At 58.7% G+C, this 19,491-nt stretch overlaps 4 protein-coding genes across 6 annotated transcripts in view; 2 read left to right on the top strand and 2 right to left on the bottom strand.

The window, feature by feature from the left end:
* The first annotated feature begins 206 nt into the window (after window positions 1–206).
* NEURL2 (neuralized E3 ubiquitin protein ligase 2) lies at window positions 207–2,171 on the top strand. Of its 2 annotated transcripts, XM_055138715.1 has the most exons (3): window positions 207–948; window positions 1,419–1,450; window positions 1,966–2,171. In XM_055138715.1, coding segments are annotated over exons 1-2 (744 nt in total). In that variant the 3' UTR covers window positions 1,421–1,450; window positions 1,966–2,171. The 2 variants fall into 2 exon arrangements, with proteins under 2 accessions (XP_054994690.1, XP_004618805.2); XM_004618748.2 differs by lacking the exon at window positions 1,419–1,450.
* Window positions 2,172–3,600: 1,429 nt separating this feature from the next.
* On the top strand, window positions 3,601–4,845 carry SPATA25 (spermatogenesis associated 25). 2 transcript variants are annotated; one of them, XM_055140908.1, is made up of 2 exons: window positions 3,601–3,637; window positions 4,196–4,845. In XM_055140908.1, exons 1-2 carry the CDS (start codon window positions 3,601–3,603, stop codon window positions 4,843–4,845), a joined length of 687 nt encoding a protein of 228 aa, XP_054996883.1. The 2 variants fall into 2 exon arrangements, with proteins under 2 accessions (XP_054996883.1, XP_004618830.1); XM_004618773.2 differs by having other exon boundaries at window positions 3,601–3,658; window positions 4,226–4,845.
* An 869-nt stretch (window positions 4,846–5,714) lies between these two features.
* Window positions 5,715–7,809, bottom strand: ZSWIM1 (zinc finger SWIM-type containing 1). The gene has a single exon (XM_004618747.2). It carries the CDS (start codon window positions 7,736–7,738, stop codon window positions 6,362–6,364), a length of 1,377 nt encoding a protein of 458 aa, XP_004618804.2. The 5' UTR covers window positions 7,739–7,809; the 3' UTR covers window positions 5,715–6,361.
* The window catches only part of ZSWIM3 (zinc finger SWIM-type containing 3), a 27,882-nt gene continuing 16,130 nt past the window's right edge, over window positions 7,740–19,491 (bottom strand). The window contains exons 2-3 of the mRNA XM_004618772.2: window positions 11,951–13,972; window positions 7,740–7,885 (exon numbers count right to left, since the gene is read on the bottom strand). Of these exons, the coding sequence (XP_004618829.2) occupies window positions 12,028–13,972 (1,945 nt within the window). The 3' untranslated portion in view covers window positions 7,740–7,885; window positions 11,951–12,027. The remainder of the gene's footprint in view (window positions 7,886–11,950; window positions 13,973–19,491) is intronic.

The following is a 19,491-nucleotide window of genomic DNA, read 5'->3' as shown; positions in this document are numbered from 1 at the left end:
GTCATCCCCTGGGCGCCCGGGATCAGGTGACCCGCTGAGCCGGGCCGGGGTCTCCGCGTCTCCCGGGTGTGTGGGGGGGCGCCCATGCACAGCGGGATGGCTGAGTCAGCGGGGATAGACATTCCACGGTGTCCCCAGCTGTCACTGGCTGAACCCGTCACCCAAAATAGCCCCTGGCGCGCGCCGGCCTGCCTCCCAGGCGGGCGATGGCTGCTGGCCCCGGCCGCGTGGACCTGGGCGCGCCCCCGAGCCCCGCGCGCCCCGAGCCCGCGCCCACCCGCTTCCACCCGGTGCACGGCGCCAACATCCGCGTGGACCCCTCCGGGACGCGGGCCACGCGCGTGGAGAGCTTCGCGCACGGCGTGTGCTTCAGCCGCGAGCCGCTGGCGCCGGGCCAGGTCTTCCTGGTGGAGATCGAGGAGAAGGAGCTGGGCTGGTGCGGCCACCTGCGCCTCGGCCTGACCGCCCTGGACCCCGCCGGCCTGGCCGCCGTGCCCGAGTTCTCGCTGCCCGACCTGGTCAGCCTCGGCCACACCTGGGTCTTCGCCATCACGCGCCATCACAATCGCGTGCCCCCGGGGGGCCTCGGCGAGCCCGCGGCGGCCGCCCCCAGCCGCCCCCCACCCCTCCTGGCCGAGCCCTATCTGTGCGTTGAGCAGTTTCGCATCCCCCGCGACCGCCTGGTGGGCCGCAGCCGGCCTGGGCTCTACAGCCACCTCCTGGACCAGCTCTATGAGCTCAACGTGCTGCCCCCCACGGCGCGCCGCAGCCGCCTGGGCGTTCTCTTCTGCCCGCGGCCCGACGGCACGGCCGACATGCACATCGTCATCAACGGCGAGGACATGGGCCCCAGCGCCAGGGGGCTGCCCGCGGCCCAGCCCCTCTATGCCGTGGTGGATGTGTTCGCCTCCACCAAGAGCGTGCGCCTGGTCCAGCTGGAGTACGGCTGTAGGTACCCCACCTCCTGGGCCGTCCCCTTGGCATCCCCCTCCTCGGTCTAACTGTCGGGCCTTGCTCAGCCACGCATTAACTTAGAAGTTGTATATGTGTGTGTGCATGTGGTCTGGCTTCAAATTCCACGCTTGCCTGTAACCGTGGATTAGACATTTTCTGACTCTGTGCCTCAGTTTACCCATCTTGGGCGTGATTGATAAGAATTTCCTGCATCTCTCCAATACATATATATATTTGGTTTTTTGGGGGGTCACACCCGGTAATGCTCAGGGCTTACTCCTGGCTCTGCACTCAGGAATCACTCCTGGCTGTGCTCCGGGGACCCTATGGGATGCCGGGGATCAAACCCCGGTTGGCTGTGTGCAAGGCAAATACCCTCCTTGCTGTACTATCTCTCCAGCAACCCCCCCCAGATTATATTTCATTTTATTATTTTTCTTTTGGCTGCGCCCGGTGGAACCCAGAACCTCCTGAGCTACATTAGCCGCCCTGAAACGTACGTGTTGTCTGCCATAAATGAACAGGGATTCTCAATCTAATCTCAGATCTGGGGCCTCTGAGCACTATGTGCTCTCTGAGCAAATAAATGCTCCTCGATTAGGGCACACACACACCGGCTGAAAGGGATCAGGGGCTCTGGGGGGCTGGGGGGGTCCTGCTCGATCCCGAGGTCTCGTTCGTTAAAGCCCACCAAGCCCTTTATGGAGACCTCCGCTGACATTTTTATTCGTCCGGTGAGCTTGATCCCGGCCCGCCAGGCCTGAGGTGGGAACTCCGAGCCTGCACTGGGTGACGGGGCGGGGAGGGCACGAGTGTTGTAACAGGGCTGCAGTGTGGTAACCTGTGTGTTGTGAAAGAGGCTGTTATCGAAGCGCGTGAAAAGCACATGCAGCAGGCAGGGCCCAGAGAGGGGGTTTCCCGGGGAAGGTGCATGCTCAGATGAATGATGGGGGGCGGTGGGGGGGCACTTCCCCAGTCCCAACCTTCCCGCCGTTTGCCATCTCTCCACAGTACCCTCCCTGCAGACGCTGTGCCGTGTAGTGATCCAGAAGAACGTGGTGCACCGGTTGGCCATTGACCGGCTTCACCTGCCCACCGGACTTAAGGATTTCTGCAAGTACGAGTAACGGCCTGCAGCCTCGCGGGGCCGTCTCGGAGGTTGGCCTCGCTGCCGCCAGCTCTGATGAGAAATAATAAATGGCCGAGGCTGAGATTGATTCCTGAACGGTCTCCTTGCCCCCTGAAGCCTTGAGGAGTGTTGTTTGGTTTTGTTTGTTTGTTTGGGGGACCACAGTCAGGGATGCTCAGGAGCCACTTCCTGGCTCATTGCTCGGAGGACCCTTTAGGACCGGAACCTGGGCCTTCAGCCTGGGGAGCTCTCCCTCCCGCCCGAGGGATGCTTCTCGAGTCAGGCCAGTCAGCGGGCCAGCGCATTCCAAAGAGAGCATTTGTGGGGGCTGGAGCGAGCACAGTGGGGAGGGTGCTTGCCTTGCATGCAGTCGACTCGGGTTCGATTCCCAGCATCCTATATGATCGCCTGCACACTGCAAGGAGTGATTCCAGAGAGCAGACCCAGGAATAAGGGAAGAAGTCCTGAGCATCACTGAGTGTGGCCCAAAAACCAGAGAAAAAGAGGGGGAGAGAGAGAGAGCACATTTGAGATCTTTCACCTGGACTTGTAGTTCCTGGCACTACAGTTTTCTTGCACATTTAAGAAGCTGATCCCTGGGGCCCCTTTCCAAATTCTCATTTGATTTGCTGGTAGATTAGATTCAGATACCGTTTATCTGGAAAGCTCTCCTGGTATGTCAAAGTCAGCTAGACGGGAGGGACAGTACCTTGGAGCAAAGGTCTCGACTTTGGCATGTGCTGGAGTCACTTGAGCAACCTTGAAAAATCCACTAATTGGGGCTGGAGAGATAGTACAGCTGGAAAGGCGCTTGCTTTGCACATAGCTGACCTGGGCTCAATCCCTGGTGCCACGTATGGTGCCCTGAGCCCTGCCAGGAATGATTCCTGAGTCTGGAGTAAGCCCCGGGTACCACCCAGAATGGTCAGGAAGGGAGGGAAGGGAGGGAAAGGGCAGGGCAGGGTAATTAGATCTGGCTCCGAGATTCCAATGTGATAGTCCTGGGACGAGGCGACACATCCGAATTTCCTAAAGCGTCTCAGAGACTCCAATGTGCATCTGAGCTAAGAAACGGAACACTCAACCAAGGGTTTCATTTCATTCTGACTCTGCAAGCCAGAGCAGGAAGTGCCTGCGGTGATGAATTCAGAGGATCCCTTCTTCCTCCTGGGCTGGGACCTCTCGCCTGTCCTTCTTTTATTGGGTTCGCTGATCATTTCCTTCCACACACAGGATCTTATTTCATCCTCACGTGGCCTGATGGGGGCAGCCCACTCCCCCACTTTCCCAGACGAGGAAAATAGAGCCCCAAAACTGTCCCAGTAAGGGCTAGAACCTAGAACCCCCAGTTCCTGGTCCCAGGCTCTCTTACCCCCAGCCCATTGTCCCATCCGGGTTCTAGAATGACCCAGACAATGCAGGGAGGCGGGTTCCGGTGTCAAGGCGACATTCTAGAAGGGTAGAGAGGACAGGGGACAGATGACTGTGTCCTCACAAACAGGGGCTTGGGGACAGCCATGTCCTGTTTCATGGCTCCACAGTCTCATCTTTCTGGTCTTCTGTCTTCTGGCGCAGGTGAGAGAGGGGGCCCCCCCAGAGACTAGAGCGGGTACAACTGCCCCTAAAAAGTTACTTCCTGGCTCTGGGAAGGTGGTGGGGGCAGGACTGGGTCCCCCAGGGTGTTTTGGGGCCAGCCCTGGAGTCAGTTTTCTTTGAAGAGAAACCATGGTAAAAATGCCCAGCCAGCCTCTTCCACTTATCATTCAGCGACATTTTTCCAGCAACTGCGTGGGGTTAGGGGCTGGGGGTACAGAAACAAGTTCCCAGCCCTCTTCTTCTTTTTCTTCTTCTTCTTCTTCGGTCTTTGGGCTGACACTTGGCAATGCTCAGGAGTGACTCCTGGTTTTGCACTCAGGAATCATTCCTGGCGTTGCTCGGGGGACCATATGGAATGTCGGGGATCGAACCTGGGTCAGCGGCATGCAAGGCCAAGGCCCTCCCCACTGTTCCATCGCTTTTTCTAGCCCCTCGTCAGCTCTGAACGGCTCCAGTTCCAGCCCGGCTTGTCTGCCCTGCCCCTCAGGGCTGACTCCCAGGCTGACCCAGAATAAGTAACGCTCCATCTCCTTCCTGTCTCTGCAGGTGGGGCTGCCATGCCAAGCTCATCCTTTGGTCCCTCTGGTCCTGCAGAGCCGGCGATGGTGGCCCCTGGTGGACTAGCTCCACGGAGCCAGCAAGCCGAGCAGGTGACCCCTGCCTGGGGACCGGTCCTGACAATGCCAGAAGCCAGGGGCTGCCCGGGGGGTGCTAGCTGGGAGCCACTTCGGCAGGAATCTGGCCGCTACGGCCCCAAATTGCCCCCTGGAAGGCAGCCGGAGCGCCTGGGCTGGGAAGACGCATGCTCCGGAAGCAGAGGGCCTCCCCGGGGCGCCCCCCGCAGGCCCGGACCCCTGCTGCTGTGTGGGCTGTCGCCGGGGGTGCTGCCCGTAGCCTCTGAGGCCGGGGGAAAGGAGGCCAGCCCCCAGCCTGACATCTGCATCCTTACCCTGGCCATGATGATCGCTGGCATCCCCACCGTGCCCGTCCCAGGCCTGCGGGAAGAGGACCTCATCCGGGCGGCTCAAACGTTTATGATGGCCCACCCGGAGCCCGAGGGGCCTGTGGAGGGGGCGCGGTGGGTGCAGGAGCGTGCCCACCCAGCCCCGGGGCACACATCCCTAGTGAGGCCCAAGAGAGGCCAGCCTCCTGGCTCCTACTTGTAGCTGGATGAAATAGCACCAGACACAGAGGGTGGCTTCTCCGTATGGTTTTTGGGTAGACAGGATCATGGGTGGCTGTGGCAGGGCTGGGATGGGGGGGGGCGCGTGTTGAACCACTCTTAACGAACCCCAGGCCCGGCCCTTAGAATCTTCGCGGGATACTGGTCTGCCAGGAAACCCATCTTGGGCAACCAGCTGCGACGCGCATCTCCCCAAGAGAGGGGCATTTGTACTTTTTTTTGAACACTGCCACCCTTCTAGCGTGGCACCTGAGGCCAGGTGAATTCTCTTCTTGCATTCATTTCCCAGCCAGCTGAGGGCTGATAGAACAGGAAAATTTTTTTTTTTTCTTTTTGGATCACACCCAGTGATGCACAGGGGTTACTCCTGGCTCATGCACTCAGGAATTACCCCTGGCGGTGCTCAGGGGACCATATGGGATGCTGGGAATCGAACCCGGGTCGGCCGTGTGCAAGGTAAACGCCCTACCCGCTGTGCTATTGCTCCAGCATCTAGAACAGGAAAATGAACACCTGGTATTTATTGGGGTGGGCAGGCCGAGTGTTTGGCACACTGACTTTGCTCAGGGCTCCTGGTTCTATTCCTGGCGGGGCCCAGGAGACCCTATGGGGTCCCTTGGAGTGAACCGGATCAGCTATGTGCAAGGCAAGTGCCCTCCCTGCTGTCCTGTCTCTCCAGCCCTGGAAAATGAACACGCGAGCACCTGGCGGGTGTGAGGCCCACTCGCCTTCATCTTACCCATCCGTGCAGATGGACAAATGGACACCGAGTGGTGACCCACACCTGAAGTCCTCCAATCAGAAAAAGGCCTCCAAACCCCGGCAGGGTAGAGACGGGGACCCCAGGTGACAGCATCTGAATCCCAGGACCTCTCATAAGAGTTCCCGGGCAGTCAGGAGCGAAGAAACCCCAAGAGACATGCACTTGGAAGAGGCAACATTCAACTTTAATAACTGCAGGGAGGGGGCCGGGTGAGGCGGGGTCAGGCAGGAGGCGGGGCTCAGCACCGCCCAGCATCTCTGCCGACTTCCCCCTCCCCCATGAGCCTGAACCGGGGAGCCCCAGTCGGCCCCATCTCCCCCACCCTGTCTTCAGCAGGGGTCACTGATCACTCAAGCCCTTGAGCTCAGACTGGCCTGGACCCTGCGGCAAACAAACCCAAGGGCCCCCACAGGGCCAGCCCTGTGCTCCACTGCCCAGTCACATTCTTGCCCCGCCCCCTCCCCCTTCCCAGCTTTGACCTTCTGAAAGGCCGTCAACAACGACAGTAGCAAAACTCCCAGGGTACCTTCAGAGGCTGAAGGCTGCTGAAGGGCAGCAAAGCCTAAAATGGTTTACTAACGGCCCCCCGCCGGGGACCAGCTGGACGCAGTTAAGATCCAGGCTGCCTGCCCTGCCGCAGGGGGAGCCTTGTCCCTTCTGGCCCCAGGCGCCTCGGAAAGCAGGACCGTGCATGTGCGCGCTGGAGCGTGCGCAGGGGGCGGGGGCGGGGCGCTCGTCACAGCTGGATCTGCTCGTAAGGGCCGATCCAGCTGTCGGCCAGTTCCCGCAGGGTGCCGTAGCGCAGGGCGAACTCCTCCTGGCTGCAGCGCTGCAGGAGCTGCTCCACCTCCTCCGTCAGGAGCGCCACGGCCAGGTGCTTATCCAGGGCCTCGTTGCACTTGCTGCTCAGGACATCGTCCAGGCTGGCCGCGCAGCCCGCGGTCCACGACGGGGCGGGCAGCATGTCCGGCTGGAGCACCTGCCCGCGGGCACTGAGCATGGCGAGGATGTGGCGGCAGGGCAGGCGGAAGGCCTGGTTGAAGTAGCAGCTGCAGCTGGCGGGGGGCTCGGCCTGCACCCGGTGCGTGTCCTCGAGGATCTGAATGTTCACCTTCTCTGAGCCCGAGCCGATGAGGTGCACGGACTTCTGGACCACCGCGAGCTCGCCCAGGCACAGCTGGGCCGCCGGCCCCGTGCAGATGGCGTTGAGGGAGTGCTGGATGCGGGCCTCGACCAGCTGCCCGGGGCTCTCGGGGCTCCGGTGGTCGGAGGGGCCGTGGAGGAGGGGGTCGGTCCCGCCCAGGCTGAAGCCGGCCTGGCCCGCCGCGGAGGAGCCGTGCTGCAGCGAGCGGAGGACGGCGGCCACCCCTTGCTCCGCAGACGGGCTGGCGCCGAAGGACAGGCTGAGGACGCGGGTGGCGACCTCCAGGCCCTGGAAGTAGCGGCTGCTCTCGGCGCGGCTCCTCCAGCGGTGGGCCAGCCAGATGCGGTCGTTGAGCAGCCAGTGGGCATGGAGCTGGGGCAGCTGGGCAGCCGGGACGCAGGTGCCCAGGAGCGCATGCAGCTTGCGCAGGTTGCCCGCCGTGGCTGAGCACATGGTGCTCTGCAGAGAGGCCAGCAGCGTCCGCTCCAGGGGCTGCCCCAGGGCCAGCTGGTAGAACTTGCCCTGGAGGAACTTACAGATGTGAAAGGCCGAGAGCAGGACTTCGGCTGCGGGGAACTCCATCGCCAGGGTGGGCACAGGGAGGAAGTGCGGGTCCACCAGGACGGTGCAGACGCGCTCCCACGCCGGGTTACACCTCTTGAACACCTGGAACATCTGGGCCAGGCCTTCAGCGTCCTCCTTGACAGGGACGGCAAAGTAGACGGCCCGGGCGAGATGGTTCTCCAGCTGCACCCGCGGCCCGTCCACCAGGAAGGTATATAACACTTTGCCCCTGGGGTTATAGGTGCGGTGGATAAATAAGACCTCGGGGAAGCACGCGAAGACCTCCTGCATAGAGCAGCTCTGGTAGTTCAGGGCCTCTAACTGGGCAGTCTTGCCAACCTGGTACAGCAGCAGAGGCGGGCGTGGGTCATCCGCCAGGAGCTCATTCAGCATTGCCAGAGCCATGGGGGTTGCTGGGAAACGTCTGGAAGCCAAGGTCAAGGGACTTCTCTCCGCAGGGCTGCTGGCCAGGTGGGCTCAGGCTTTCAGGCGCCAACTGGATGGAGGCTGGAGGCTGGCCCGTAGTTCCGGGATCTTGTTGCAAAGATGGGCCTATGGAGAGAAACAGAGGCTGAAACCCAGGCGCTGGCTCAGGAAAGACTGTCTCCCGGAAGATGTGTTGTAACAATGTATCAGGGCTGGGGAGATACACAATAAACTTGTAAACACAGAGTTCTGAGCTCATGGACTCCTAAGCAAAACTGAATCAGCCCGCCTTGGTAGGGGATAGATAATCCCCTCAGCTAAAGTGCCAGCTGGAGGGAGGTGGGGGATGAGGTCTCAGGAGGTGCCATCCCCCAAGCAGCACACCTGGGGGGGCTGGAGCAAGAGAACAGCCCTGAGGGCGCTTGCCTTGCAAGAGGCCAACTCGGGTTTGATACCCTGCACCTGGGCTCACCCAGGAGCGATCCCTGAATGCAGAGCCCCGAGTAAGCGCTGAATACAGGGGGTGTGTCTCTACGGGGGGGGGGGGGGATGACATGGGATTTATGAACCCTAAATGGAGATGAAGACCAAAGCTGCAATTTTCTTGAATAACAATTTGGTTTTGGGGCACAGAAGGCAGTGTTCAGGGAACCACGGGGTATCAGGGATTGAAGCTGGAGTTCCCCCTCCACAAAACACGCACTTCAGTCCTGTGAGCATCTCCCTGGCCCTTGCCAAGCATCTTCATTCTCTGCAGAGCGGTTTACAGTTACGAGTCCCTTCCTGACATCCACTCTCTCCTTTGGGCCTGGGGGACACACCCAGCTGTGCTCAGGGCTGACTCCTCAAGGTCCGCTGCTGACAGGGCTGGGGGGAGGGACTGGGGGGGAGCTGAGGACGGAGCGGAGTTGGCCTCCTGCACGGCAAGCGCCCTCCCTGCTGTACTGTCTCTGGCCGCTCTGGTCCTGGTTTATAAAAGTGCGGTAGGAGCCAGAGACCTTCATGACTCCATCCCTTTCACCAAGGCTCACACACGGGCACTTTCTTTCTGTTTGGGGGCCTCACCTGGCGATGCCCAGGGCTTATTCCTGACTCTGTGCTCAGGAATCACCCCCAGCTGTGCTAGGGAACCATAAGCGTATCATCCGCAAGCAAAGCTACACCCCGCTTTACGATCTCTCCAGCCCCAAGTGTGCACCTTCTTCCGCCTCTACGTAAATCCCTGCATTGACTGCAACAGCTTGCTCAACTATTTCCCTCTATTTGACCCCCATATCGGATTGCCCCCATTTTACAGATGAAAAACTGAGGCTCCTAGAGGTTCAGGGGCTTGCCCGCTATTGCACTGTCAACAGCTGGAAGCTGATGAGCCTGAGGCTTGGGAACCTGGGAGCTTTGCATGGTACCTGAGGTCTGGAAACCAGCCCAGGGGAAGGGACGTGGCCTCTGACCTTTCACCCTTAACCCGGGTGGGAGGATGCGCATGTCTGACGTTCCTGCTCAGAGGCGGAGGGGAAGTCAGCCTCCCGCCCCTCTGGGAGTTGTCACGGCGGAACGCCACCGCCAGATGCTTCGCGCCTCCACCCCCTCGGAAATCACTCACCCACAGCTTGGCTCCGTCGCCATCTCTCCCTATTTGACCCTGCCTCTGGCTCTGACTGACCTCTGCGCCCGCCAACCCGGGCTCCGGCTGCGCCGTGACTCCAGCCAATGGCCTCCAGAGCTGGCTGGAAGCCTTCGGGGCCGCCGACCAATGGCAGCCCAAAGACCGGTGGGCGGGCGCTGTTGCCAGCGTTACGAGGGGCTCGGCCGCAGCAGCCAATGAAAGCCTCGGGATGCTGGCGGGGGTGGAGGGGGCGGAGAGTGTGTGTGTGTGTTTGTGTGTGTGTGTGTGTGTCCGTGTCTGTGTGTGTCTGTGTTTCTATGTCTATGTATGTATGTGTGTGTCTATGTGTGTATGTGTGTGTGTGTGTGTGTGTGCGCGCGTGTATGTGTGTCGGGGGGAATCCTGGACCAAGTTGGATCTGAGGATAGAACTTCGGAACCTCAGTGGCCGCTGGAAGAGTGTGTTACTATGGAAACGACCACGATGGCGAAATGATGAAAAGGAAAGAACAGGTGCTTCACCACATTTTAAAATTATTTTCTTCTTGGTTAAGTCCCAAACCCCGGGGGACCGGGGGTAGAGGGTTGGGGGGCGGGGGCGGGGGCGGGAGGGTCAGGGAAGGGTGCCTATTGGACTGCATTTTCTGAAACGAAGACCCAGCAGTCTGAAATCTATGTTGAGGACATGGTTTGTAAGAAGTGGTGGGCTGATAAATCTTAGGCAGTAGGTTCATTTGGCTCCACAACTCCAAGGAGATTCCTTCCTTATTCAATCAGCACACATTTTTCACCTATTCTACCTACTTTGGGGGGCGGGGAGGGAGGAGGCACATGCTGCTCTGGGAGCCAATCCACGCAGGGGATTGAACTCAGGCCTCCCTCATTCAAAGCATGTGCTCCGGACCTTTGAGCTCTCTCCTCAACCCTCAAATGCTACTTTCCCAGGTGGCAAGGACCCAAACCAATCCAGATCTCCTTGAAAGCACTGAAGGGGCTGGAGCGATAGTACAGTGGGTAGGGTGTTTGCCTTGCACACGGCCGACCCAGGTTCAATTCCCAGCATCCCATATGGTCCCCGAGCACAGCCAGGAGTAATTCCTGAGTGTATGAACCAGAGTAACCCCTGAGCATCACCAGGTGTGACCCAAAAAGCAAAAAAAAAAAAAAAAAAAGCGCTGAAACTTTTGTGTTGCCCAGTCCAGCCGCCTCCAGCTTTTTAAGTAAGAGATCCAGAACTCTGCCAGGACTGTAATGCCCTGGGGAGTTATCAAGGGAACTGAGGCTGACAGATGGCAGCCAACCTTGCTTCTTGATAATCCAGTGGCTACCTAGGTGACTACAGTTACAAACTAATAATGACAAAAGTCAGTGTTGGTGTTCCTATCTGTGATGAAAATGTTTATACATCTCGCCGGGTAATGGGGATTAAGTCAGCCAACACATTCAACCCCCAGCACTGCAAAAAAAGCAGAAACTACCGCCAACACGCTAGTTTGTTTTTTTTTTTTTGCAGATGAGATGATGGGTTGAAGAAAAATTATGGATTTGCCTGTACTCCCCCAGTGCATTGCCAGAATTGATTCAAAGCTTCAGATTCCTCCTTGGTTGCTAGTTTCTTCGCTAGTCACCTGCTAGCATTTGACGTGGGCAGTCTGAAATCTACCTTGAGGACATGGTTGGTAAGAAGAAGTGGTGAGGGGCTGGAGCAATAGCACAGCCGGTAGGGCGTTTGCCTTGCACGCAGCCGACCCGGGTTCGATTCCCATCATCTCATATGGTCCCCTGAGCACCTCCAGAAGTAATTCCTGAGTGCAGAGCCAGGAACAACCCCTGTGCATCGCCGGGTGTGACCCAAAAAGAAAAAAAAAAGAAGTGGTGAGTTGGGGCTGGAGTGATAGCACAGTGGGTAGGGCGTTTGCCTTGCACGTGGCGGACTGGGGTTTGATCCCTGGCATCCCATGTGGTACCCTTAGCATTGCCAGGAGTAATTCCTGAGTGCAGAGCCAGGAGTATCCCCTGAGCATCGCAGGGTGTGACCCAAAAAGAAAGAAAAAAAAAAGACGTGGTGGGCTGAAAAATCTTAGGCAGCAGTTTCACTTGGCCCGCAACTCCGAGGCAACCCCTTCCTTATTCAATCAGCACACATTGTCCTCCTGCTTACTGGGTTTTATTTAAAACCAAACCAAGCCACCTTTATTGAATCGGAATAAAAATAGGTATAAATAACACAGATTCTTTGTAAAGAGCAGCAACACTTACGGGTCACCCGCCGTCCCTTTTATCCCTGAAAACCGTCCCTTCCACTAGGTCCGTGCCCTCTCAGCCTCTCTGCCGCGGAGGATCTGATCTCAGGAGTCAGGGAGGAGGGAGGGGGGATGACCCTTCAGCATGGAGATCACTTTGGCGTTGAACAAGGAATGAGGTGCCACAAGAATACCAAAGGCAGGGCCGAGGAGAGCAGAGGACTCGGGGGCGCACACACCATGGGGTTCCTCCTCTGCATGTCGGAACCGTCCTCGGGGCCCTACCAGGGAAGACAGCCTTTAAGATGCTGACCGCCCCCCTCCTCCGCCCCCGCCCAGGTACCTGCCCCCGCTCTCAGCCCCCAGAGTTCCCTGGTGAGGGGCGGGTGGTCCAAGGCGCCAGCCTCGCACGTGCGCGCTTCAGTTGTGAACCCGCGCGCCGACAGGAGGGAGCCCCTCCCCCCCTTCCTCCTGCTTTCCCCAGAGGAAAGGGAGGCGGCCCACGTCCCTGAAGTCCCCTGGCTGTTGCGCGGGCTCTGGCGGCTGGCGGCGGTCGGCCCAGAGGTCCAGGATCTTGCGCAGGGTGGAGCAGCGCTCCTCCAGCTCGCGGCCCTCGCTCTGCATCAGCAGGTTGGCCAGCTCCCGGCTCAGGTCCAGGATCACGTCGCCGCAGCCCTCCCGCTTCTCGGGCCGGCCCAGGTTCGGGGACACGACCGGGGCCCGGAGCTCCCCGTGGGGCCCGAGGAGGTGCTGGTACCGCTTCTGCCACCGCCGGCACACCATGGCTTCGCCCACGGGCTGCTGGCTGGTGTGCAGCAGGGCCAGGACGTGGCGGCAGGGTAGGTGGTAGCCCCGCTGGAAGGAGCAGCTGCAGCTGCGGCCGTCTCTGCCCACCTGCTGCGAGTCCTCCAGCAGCTGCACGGCCACGGCGGGGCCCGCCAGGTCCACCAGGTGGGTGGAGTTCTGCACCACCTCCCACTCGTTGTGGCACAGCTTGTAGGCCAGTTCCGAGCCGCTCTCGTGCAGGGTGTCCAGCATGCCGCCCTGGAAGGGCTGCCGCGGGGTCTGCGGCTCTGGCGGTGGCCCCGGCGGCTCCGGCTGTGTCTCTCCCACGGGGTCCCTGGTCAGGCGGTCTTCGCAGGTCCCCAGAGCCTTCTTGGACTTGGGCGGCCCCGCCGCGGGGCGGGGTCTCTTGGACTTGGGCGGGCCGGTGGGCAGGTGCTTCACGCCCTTGGTGTTGAAGAAGTCGATGTAGTCCACGAAGCGGAGGATGCAGTCCATCAGGGACTGCTGCTCTCGGAAGAGGCTGGACACTTTGCTGGTGACGACGTCGAGGCTGTCCATGTAGGTGTTGCACGCGTGCAGGCCCTTCCGGACGTGCATGTACCACAGCAGCTCGCAGGAGAACCAGTGGGTCTGCAGGAAGCCGAAGAGCTCCTCGTCGAGGACGGCCTTGGACATCTGGCGGAGGTTCTGCAGGGTGATGTCGGAAGTGGCGAACACCGCCTCCCGGAGCGCCTCCTTCATCAGCCGCTTGAAGTGCAGGTCCACGGGGCTGCGGTGCAGTTTCTTCTCCAGGAGGCGGGTGGTGTGGTAGATGGAGAGGAGGATGCGGGCGGCCGGGAAGACTTCCTTGAGGGCGGCTCGGTGCGGGAAAGACGGGTCCACGAAGACCACCTTGACCTTGGGCCAGTCGGAGTTGAACTCCGTGAAGATGCTCAGCATCTTGGCCGCGGAGGCCGCCGTCTCCGCCTGGAGCACGGCGAAGTGCACCACGCGGCTCTCCCGCTCCCGGTTCTCCACCAGGAAGGCGTAGAGGACGTGGCCCGGGGTGTTCTCCACCCGGTGCAGCAGCAGGTTCTCGGGGAAGCGAGAGAACAGGTCGCCCATCTTGCTGCTCTGGAAGCTGAGCCGGTCCAGGTCTTGGCTGTTGCCGATGCTGAGGGAAGCCCTGGACCCCTCGTCCCCCTTGAGGAAGTTCTTCATCACTTTGGCTATCTTCGCCAGGTCGGCGGGGATGACGCTCTCCTGCTCTGGCCTTGAGGGGCTCCGGGCCTCCTCCAAGCCGAGGGGGGCCGCGTCGTCCGGGGGCTTCTCCACCAGCTCGAGGTCCTTCTCGGCGGGGGGCTGTGCGGGCTGGGCTTTCTGCAGGCACACTGTCGTCGGAGACTTGCTGGGGTCGTCTCCCCGGGGCCACGGGGCTTTGGAGCCGCTGTGGACATGCTGGGTGTTGAGTTCCGTGATAAAGAGTCTGTCCAGCATCTCGTTGTACCGCAGGAGCAAGTACGCGGGGCACTTGTCCGCCTCGGATTGTCTCTTCCTGTTTGACTGGCTCCGAATACAGACAAATTTCACCTGCACGTATCTGGGAAGGTAGAGGCGACAGTGAGAAGGTGCTGACCACCCTTTCCTACAACACAAGGTCCTGGGACTCACAGGGGGGCAGAGAGGAGGCAGGGAGGCCGGGTGTTCCCGTCTCCATCTCAAGGACCCCCTCTCTCCAGCGGAAACTCCCCTGCCTTTTTTTTTTTTTGCTTTTTGGGTCACACCCATTGATACCCAGGGGTTACTCCTGGCTCTGCACTCAGGAATTACTCCTGGCGGTGCTCAGGGGACCATATGGGATGCTGGGGATCGAACCTGGGCCAGCCTCGTGCAAGGCAAACGCCCTACCCGCTGTGCTATCGCTCCGGCCCCTCCCCTGCTTTTTTTTACCCAACGCTAACTCTTTTCATTCTTTCTCTGTGGCTGCCGACAGTTCCATCTGGGGCGAGATGCAGGAGAGCACAGTAAAAGAGACGGCAGAGTAGCAGGGCGGTACACCCTATTTCGTTCTAGTTCATTTTTTTTAGGGGGGCCCACCTTGCTGTACTCAAGGCTTACTTCTGGCTTTGAGCTCGAGGATCACTACTGGTAGGGACTGGGGGACCACACGGAGTGCTGAACTGGGTCAGGCATAGGCAAGGCAAATGCCCTACCCGCTGTACCGTCACTTCACCCCTATTTTATTATTATTATTGTTGTTATTAATATAATTATCGGGGGGCACACCTAGCAATGCTCAGGGGTTACTCCTGACTCTGCACTCAGGAATCACTCCTGGCGGTGCTCGGAGGACCATATGGGATGCCGGGGATCAAACCCGCCATGTGCAAGGCAAATGCCCTCCCCACTGTACTATCGCTCCAACCCCATCACCCCTATTTTAAAGACCCCATCACAGGGGTGACCACACACTTTTTGGTTTTTGTGGCCACACCCAGGGGTGCTCGGGGCTTACTCCAGGCTCTGTGTTCTGGGGTGAGGCTCAGGGGGCCCTGTAGGCTGCCATGGGTCAAACCCAGGCAGGCGGTGGGGATTCTAGGAAGCCCAGGTCAGCCCCCTGCCTGAGGACACACTTTGCAGGGGGGAAGGTGTGGGGCTCCACCCCCAGCCCTGCTTCAAATGAAGAAGTCAGAACCGCTCTGGCTTGCCAGGCCCGCCTGCTGCCAGCTTTGTCATTCCTAGGATGCCCGTGGGGATTCCAGGAAGTGCCATTAGATGTTCTTATCTCCCCCCCTTCCCTACTCAGCCCAAACCGCAAGGCCCAAATCAGGTGAATCAGGTGTCCCCTTCTCCAAGAAGCCATTAATGTACCCAAGTCTTCGTCCCATCTTCCTCTCTCTGGATCGATACCATTTACCTAAACTAAAAGGCCTAAGGACTGAGAGGGGAGCTCAGTGGTAGGACAAAGGCACGAAGCCTTGGGTTTGAGCCTGGGCTCTACTGACAAAAATACAAAGGATGACACTGGGCTGGAGAGAGAGCCTTGCGTGCGCGTGGCCGAGGTTTGATCCTGGCATCCCGTATGGTCCCCTGAGCCCCGCTAGGAGTGATTCCTGAGTTAGAGAGCCAGGAGTAACCCCTGAGCACCTCCAGGAGCAATCCGCCCCTGTTCCCCCTCCCCCACCCACCCCCCGTCCTTTTTTTTGGGGGGGGGGCAGAGCTGGCGATGCTCAGGGGTTACTCCCAGCTCTGCACTCTGGAATTACTCCCGGTGGTGTTTTGGGGACCTCACGGGATGCTGGGGATCGGACTTGGGCCAGATGCAGGCAAGGCAAGCCCCTTACACGCTGTCCTATCTCTCGGGCCCCAGGAGTCATTCTGAGTGCAGAGCCACCAGGGCTGAGGGCTGACGGCCACCTCCCACAAAAGATGAAACGAAGGGGCTGGAGCGATAGCACAGCGGGGAGGGCGTTTGCCTTGCACGCGGCCGACCCAGGTTCGATTCCCAGCATCCCATATGGTCCCCCAGCACCGCTAGGAGTAATTCCTGAGTGCAGAGCCAGGAGTAACCCCTGTGCATCGCCAGGTGTGACCCAAAAAGCAAAAAAAAAAAAAAAAAAGATGAAACAATTACAGATTCTCTGGGCGGCTGTGTCGCTAGTGTTAAAGAGCTGGTGGCTGACCACACACACCTCGACCCAGGCACTCTCCTCGAGGTTGGCCGGACTGGTCTGGTCACACCCAGGCGCGTTTCCTCACCGGGAAATGAGACCCACGGAGGCGGGCTGTGGTGAGGATGAAATAAGCCACAGGAAGAATATTTAGCCCAGAGCCTGGCTAAGTCTCTCACGGATGCGAGAGCCCAGTTCCTGCGCTCTGGGACATTCTCACACGGGAGGTGCTGGGGATCCGACCCAGGGCCGCCTCCCTGTGAGGCCTGTCATCCCCCGGGACATCCCGTGGGCGTTTCCGTGGGGCCTTTGCAGCCAGCCTTCGAGAGGCGGACAGTCGTCAGGGTGTCCCCAGCCCCTGACACAACACTGAGCTCCCAGCAGGTGCTCGTCAAAGCAGCGCTGGACGACGCTGGACGACGGGTGATTCGAGGAGAGCGGGCGGGCGGGACAGTCACACCACCTCTGGGAGCCTTCCAGCTCACAGGCCAGGGGAGAGGGAAAATTTCTTAGCCCGGATACCTCCCCAGCTCTTGTCCAAACAGAACCTGCTGGTCCTGTTTGCCCACCTCTGGTGCAAGTTTAGAGAAGCAATAACAGGGTGACGAGCACGGGCCTTAGATTCCGGCACCTGCAGAGTGCAGAGCCAAGCGGCAGCGTCATCCCTAGCTCGGGGCTAGGAAGGGGCTGGGGTGGCCTCGTAGGGCCGGTGAAGAGTGTTGGGGGGCTCCGGCCCCTCTAGCCAGCCTTTTTTTTTTTTTCATTTTGGGTCACACCCAGCGATGGATGCACAGGGGTTCCTCCTGACTCTGCACTCAGGAATTACTCCTGGCGGTGCTCAGGGGACCCTATGGGATGCTGGGAATTGAACTCGGGTTGGCGGCGTGCAAGGCAAATGCCTTCCCCGCTGTGCTATCGCTCCAGTCCCTCTCTCTCGCCAGCTTTAGTGGCCACCATTTTGCCTTGTTTTGGGGGCTCCGGGAAGGCGAACCGTTTTGCAGTTCACTCCACTGCATCTCACCCCCGTGCCTTTGCACGTGTTTGTCTCTGTCTGGGATGCTGTTCCCGTTTTGCCTTCATCACGGGACTTACTCATCCTTCTGGACCACACACGCCTTCGTCTCCGGCAAGCCAGCTTCCCCCACACCCTGGTGTTGGCTCAGCATTCGGGCATAGCTTTGCGATCACCGAATTCTATTGACTTTACATCAATATATTGACTTTTTCAAGGTAGTCAAGGAAGAAACGGTGGGAGTATGAAGAGGGGTGAAAGTCTCTCTTCCCTTCCTGGCTCTGTGTCTCTGGAGAGAAATGATAGCATTTTTTTTTTTTTTTGGTTTTTGGGTCACACCCGGCGATGCACAGGGGTTACTCCTGGCTCTTTACTCAGGAATTACCCCTGGCGGTGCTCAGGGGACCATATGGGATGCTGGGATTAGAACCCGGGTCGGCCACGTGCAAGGTAAACGCCCTACCCGCTGTGCTATCTCTCCAGCCAGATAGCATTGTTTTTAAGTTTCAGAATTTTACTTTTGGGGGGTGGGGGAGAGTCACACCCAGTGGTGCGGAGGGAGGGGCTACTCCCAGGGTAATGCCCCACGCAAGGGAAAAATTAAAGCAGGTGATTCCAGCCCTCTGAGTCCTCCCCTCCTCCTGGGGGCATCCTCCCTCCCTCCCTCCCTCCCTCCCTCCCTTCCTTCCCCAGGCTCATTTCCAGTGTGTTAACGGGTTTTTTCAGTTCTTTCTTACCAGGGCCAGAGAGAGAGAGAGAGTGCGGTGGGTAAGGCACTTGTCTTGTATGCAGCTCACCCAGATTTGATCCCCGGCATTGCACAAGGCCCCCCAAGCCCAAAAGGAATGAACCCTGAGTGCAGAGCTAGGAGTAAGCTTTGAGCACTTCTGGGTGTGGCCCCAAATCCAAAAAGTAATAATAATAATAATAAAATTCTTAACCTCTAATACATGTTTTAAGAGCTATTATTTGCCACGCTCTATTATATGCCATACCCTACGTGCGGCATTTTATAAAAGGAAATGGGTTCTATTGTCATTCACATTTTTTTTTCTTGCTTTGTTTTTGGGCTACACCCAGTGCTACTCTGGACTTACTCCTGGCTCTGCACTCTGGCATCACTCCTGGCAAACTTAGTGAACCGTGCGGCATGCCGGGGATTGAGCCTGGGTTGGCTACGTGCAAGGCAAGTGCCTCTCTTCTATACTATTGCTCTGGCCTACCATTCACATTTTTAAAATGTGTTTTTTTTTTTTTTGCCATACCGAGCAGTGCCCGGGGCTCACTCCTGGCTCTGCACTCAGGGATCACTCTCTGGCGGTGCTCAGGGGACCATATGGGGTACCAGGGATCAAACCAAGATCAGAGCGTTTGCCTTCGCTCCGATCCTGACAAAATATTACTAAATATTACTTTGGGCAAGTCCTTTGGTTGATCTGAAACATTCAGTGCCAGAGAAGGTAAGAGCACAGGAGGTAGGGACGAGTGCTTGCATGTGACACAGACCAGGGTCTGATCCAGCACTGGGCGGGGTTCCCCTGAGCTCTGCAGGAGGGACCCTGAGCAGCCAGGAGTAAAACTCTAAAACCCCAAACAAACATTTCCTAAGTGACATGATGTACCAAACACCGAACTTGCTGTTCAGAGGGCGACAGAGACCAATAAAGCAGTCTGCTCCGGAAGCCTAATGAGCAGAGAGGTTATTATGCAGATGGCCAGTAAAGATGCAGGGGACGCCATGGGGCGCCGGGGGGGGCAAGAGGGATGGCTCAAAGGGCTGGCATGCATGCTCTGCATGAGGGAGCACTAGATTTGATCTCCAGCACTGCATGGTCCCTTAAGCACTTGTGGGAGCACCCGCTGGCCTCCCTCAGTGCTGGGTGTGGCCCCCAAGCCCCAACCAAATATTTGTGTGGTGTCTAAACTGCACCTTGGGTAGTGAATAGAATTCACTTTTTATATTAAAAAAAAAAAAAGGAGGGCTGGAGCGATAGTACAGCAGGTAGGGCATTTGCCTTGCACCTGACCGACCCGGGTTTGATTTCCAGCATCCCATAGGGTCCCCTGACTGAGCACTGCCAGGAGGAATTCCTGAGTGCATAAGCCTGTGTGTCATGCACACAACCTGTGCATCACCGGTGTGACCCCCCCCAAAAAAAAAGCAAAAAAACAAAAACTGGGGGTCGGGGTCTTGGGCCACACACCTGGCGGTGCTCAGGGGACCACATGCATTGTCGGGATTGATCGCAGGCCGGCTGCACAGCGAAGGCAGCACTGTCGTCCCGCTGTTCATCGATTTGCTCGAGCGGGCACCAGACGGAGACCAGTAACAAGTCTCCGTCTCGAGACTTGTTACTGTTTCCGGCATAGTGAATACGCCACGGGGAGCTTGCCAGGCTCTGCCGTGCGGGCGGTGAAGAGAGCATCAAAAAATAA

Source organism: Sorex araneus, chromosome 5, assembly GCF_027595985.1.
Source record: "Sorex araneus isolate mSorAra2 chromosome 5, mSorAra2.pri, whole genome shotgun sequence".
Lineage (NCBI taxonomy): Eukaryota > Metazoa > Chordata > Mammalia > Eulipotyphla > Soricidae > Sorex > Sorex araneus.
Note: the sequence above shows the minus strand (reverse complement) of the source record. Positions and strands in the feature narration are given on the sequence as shown.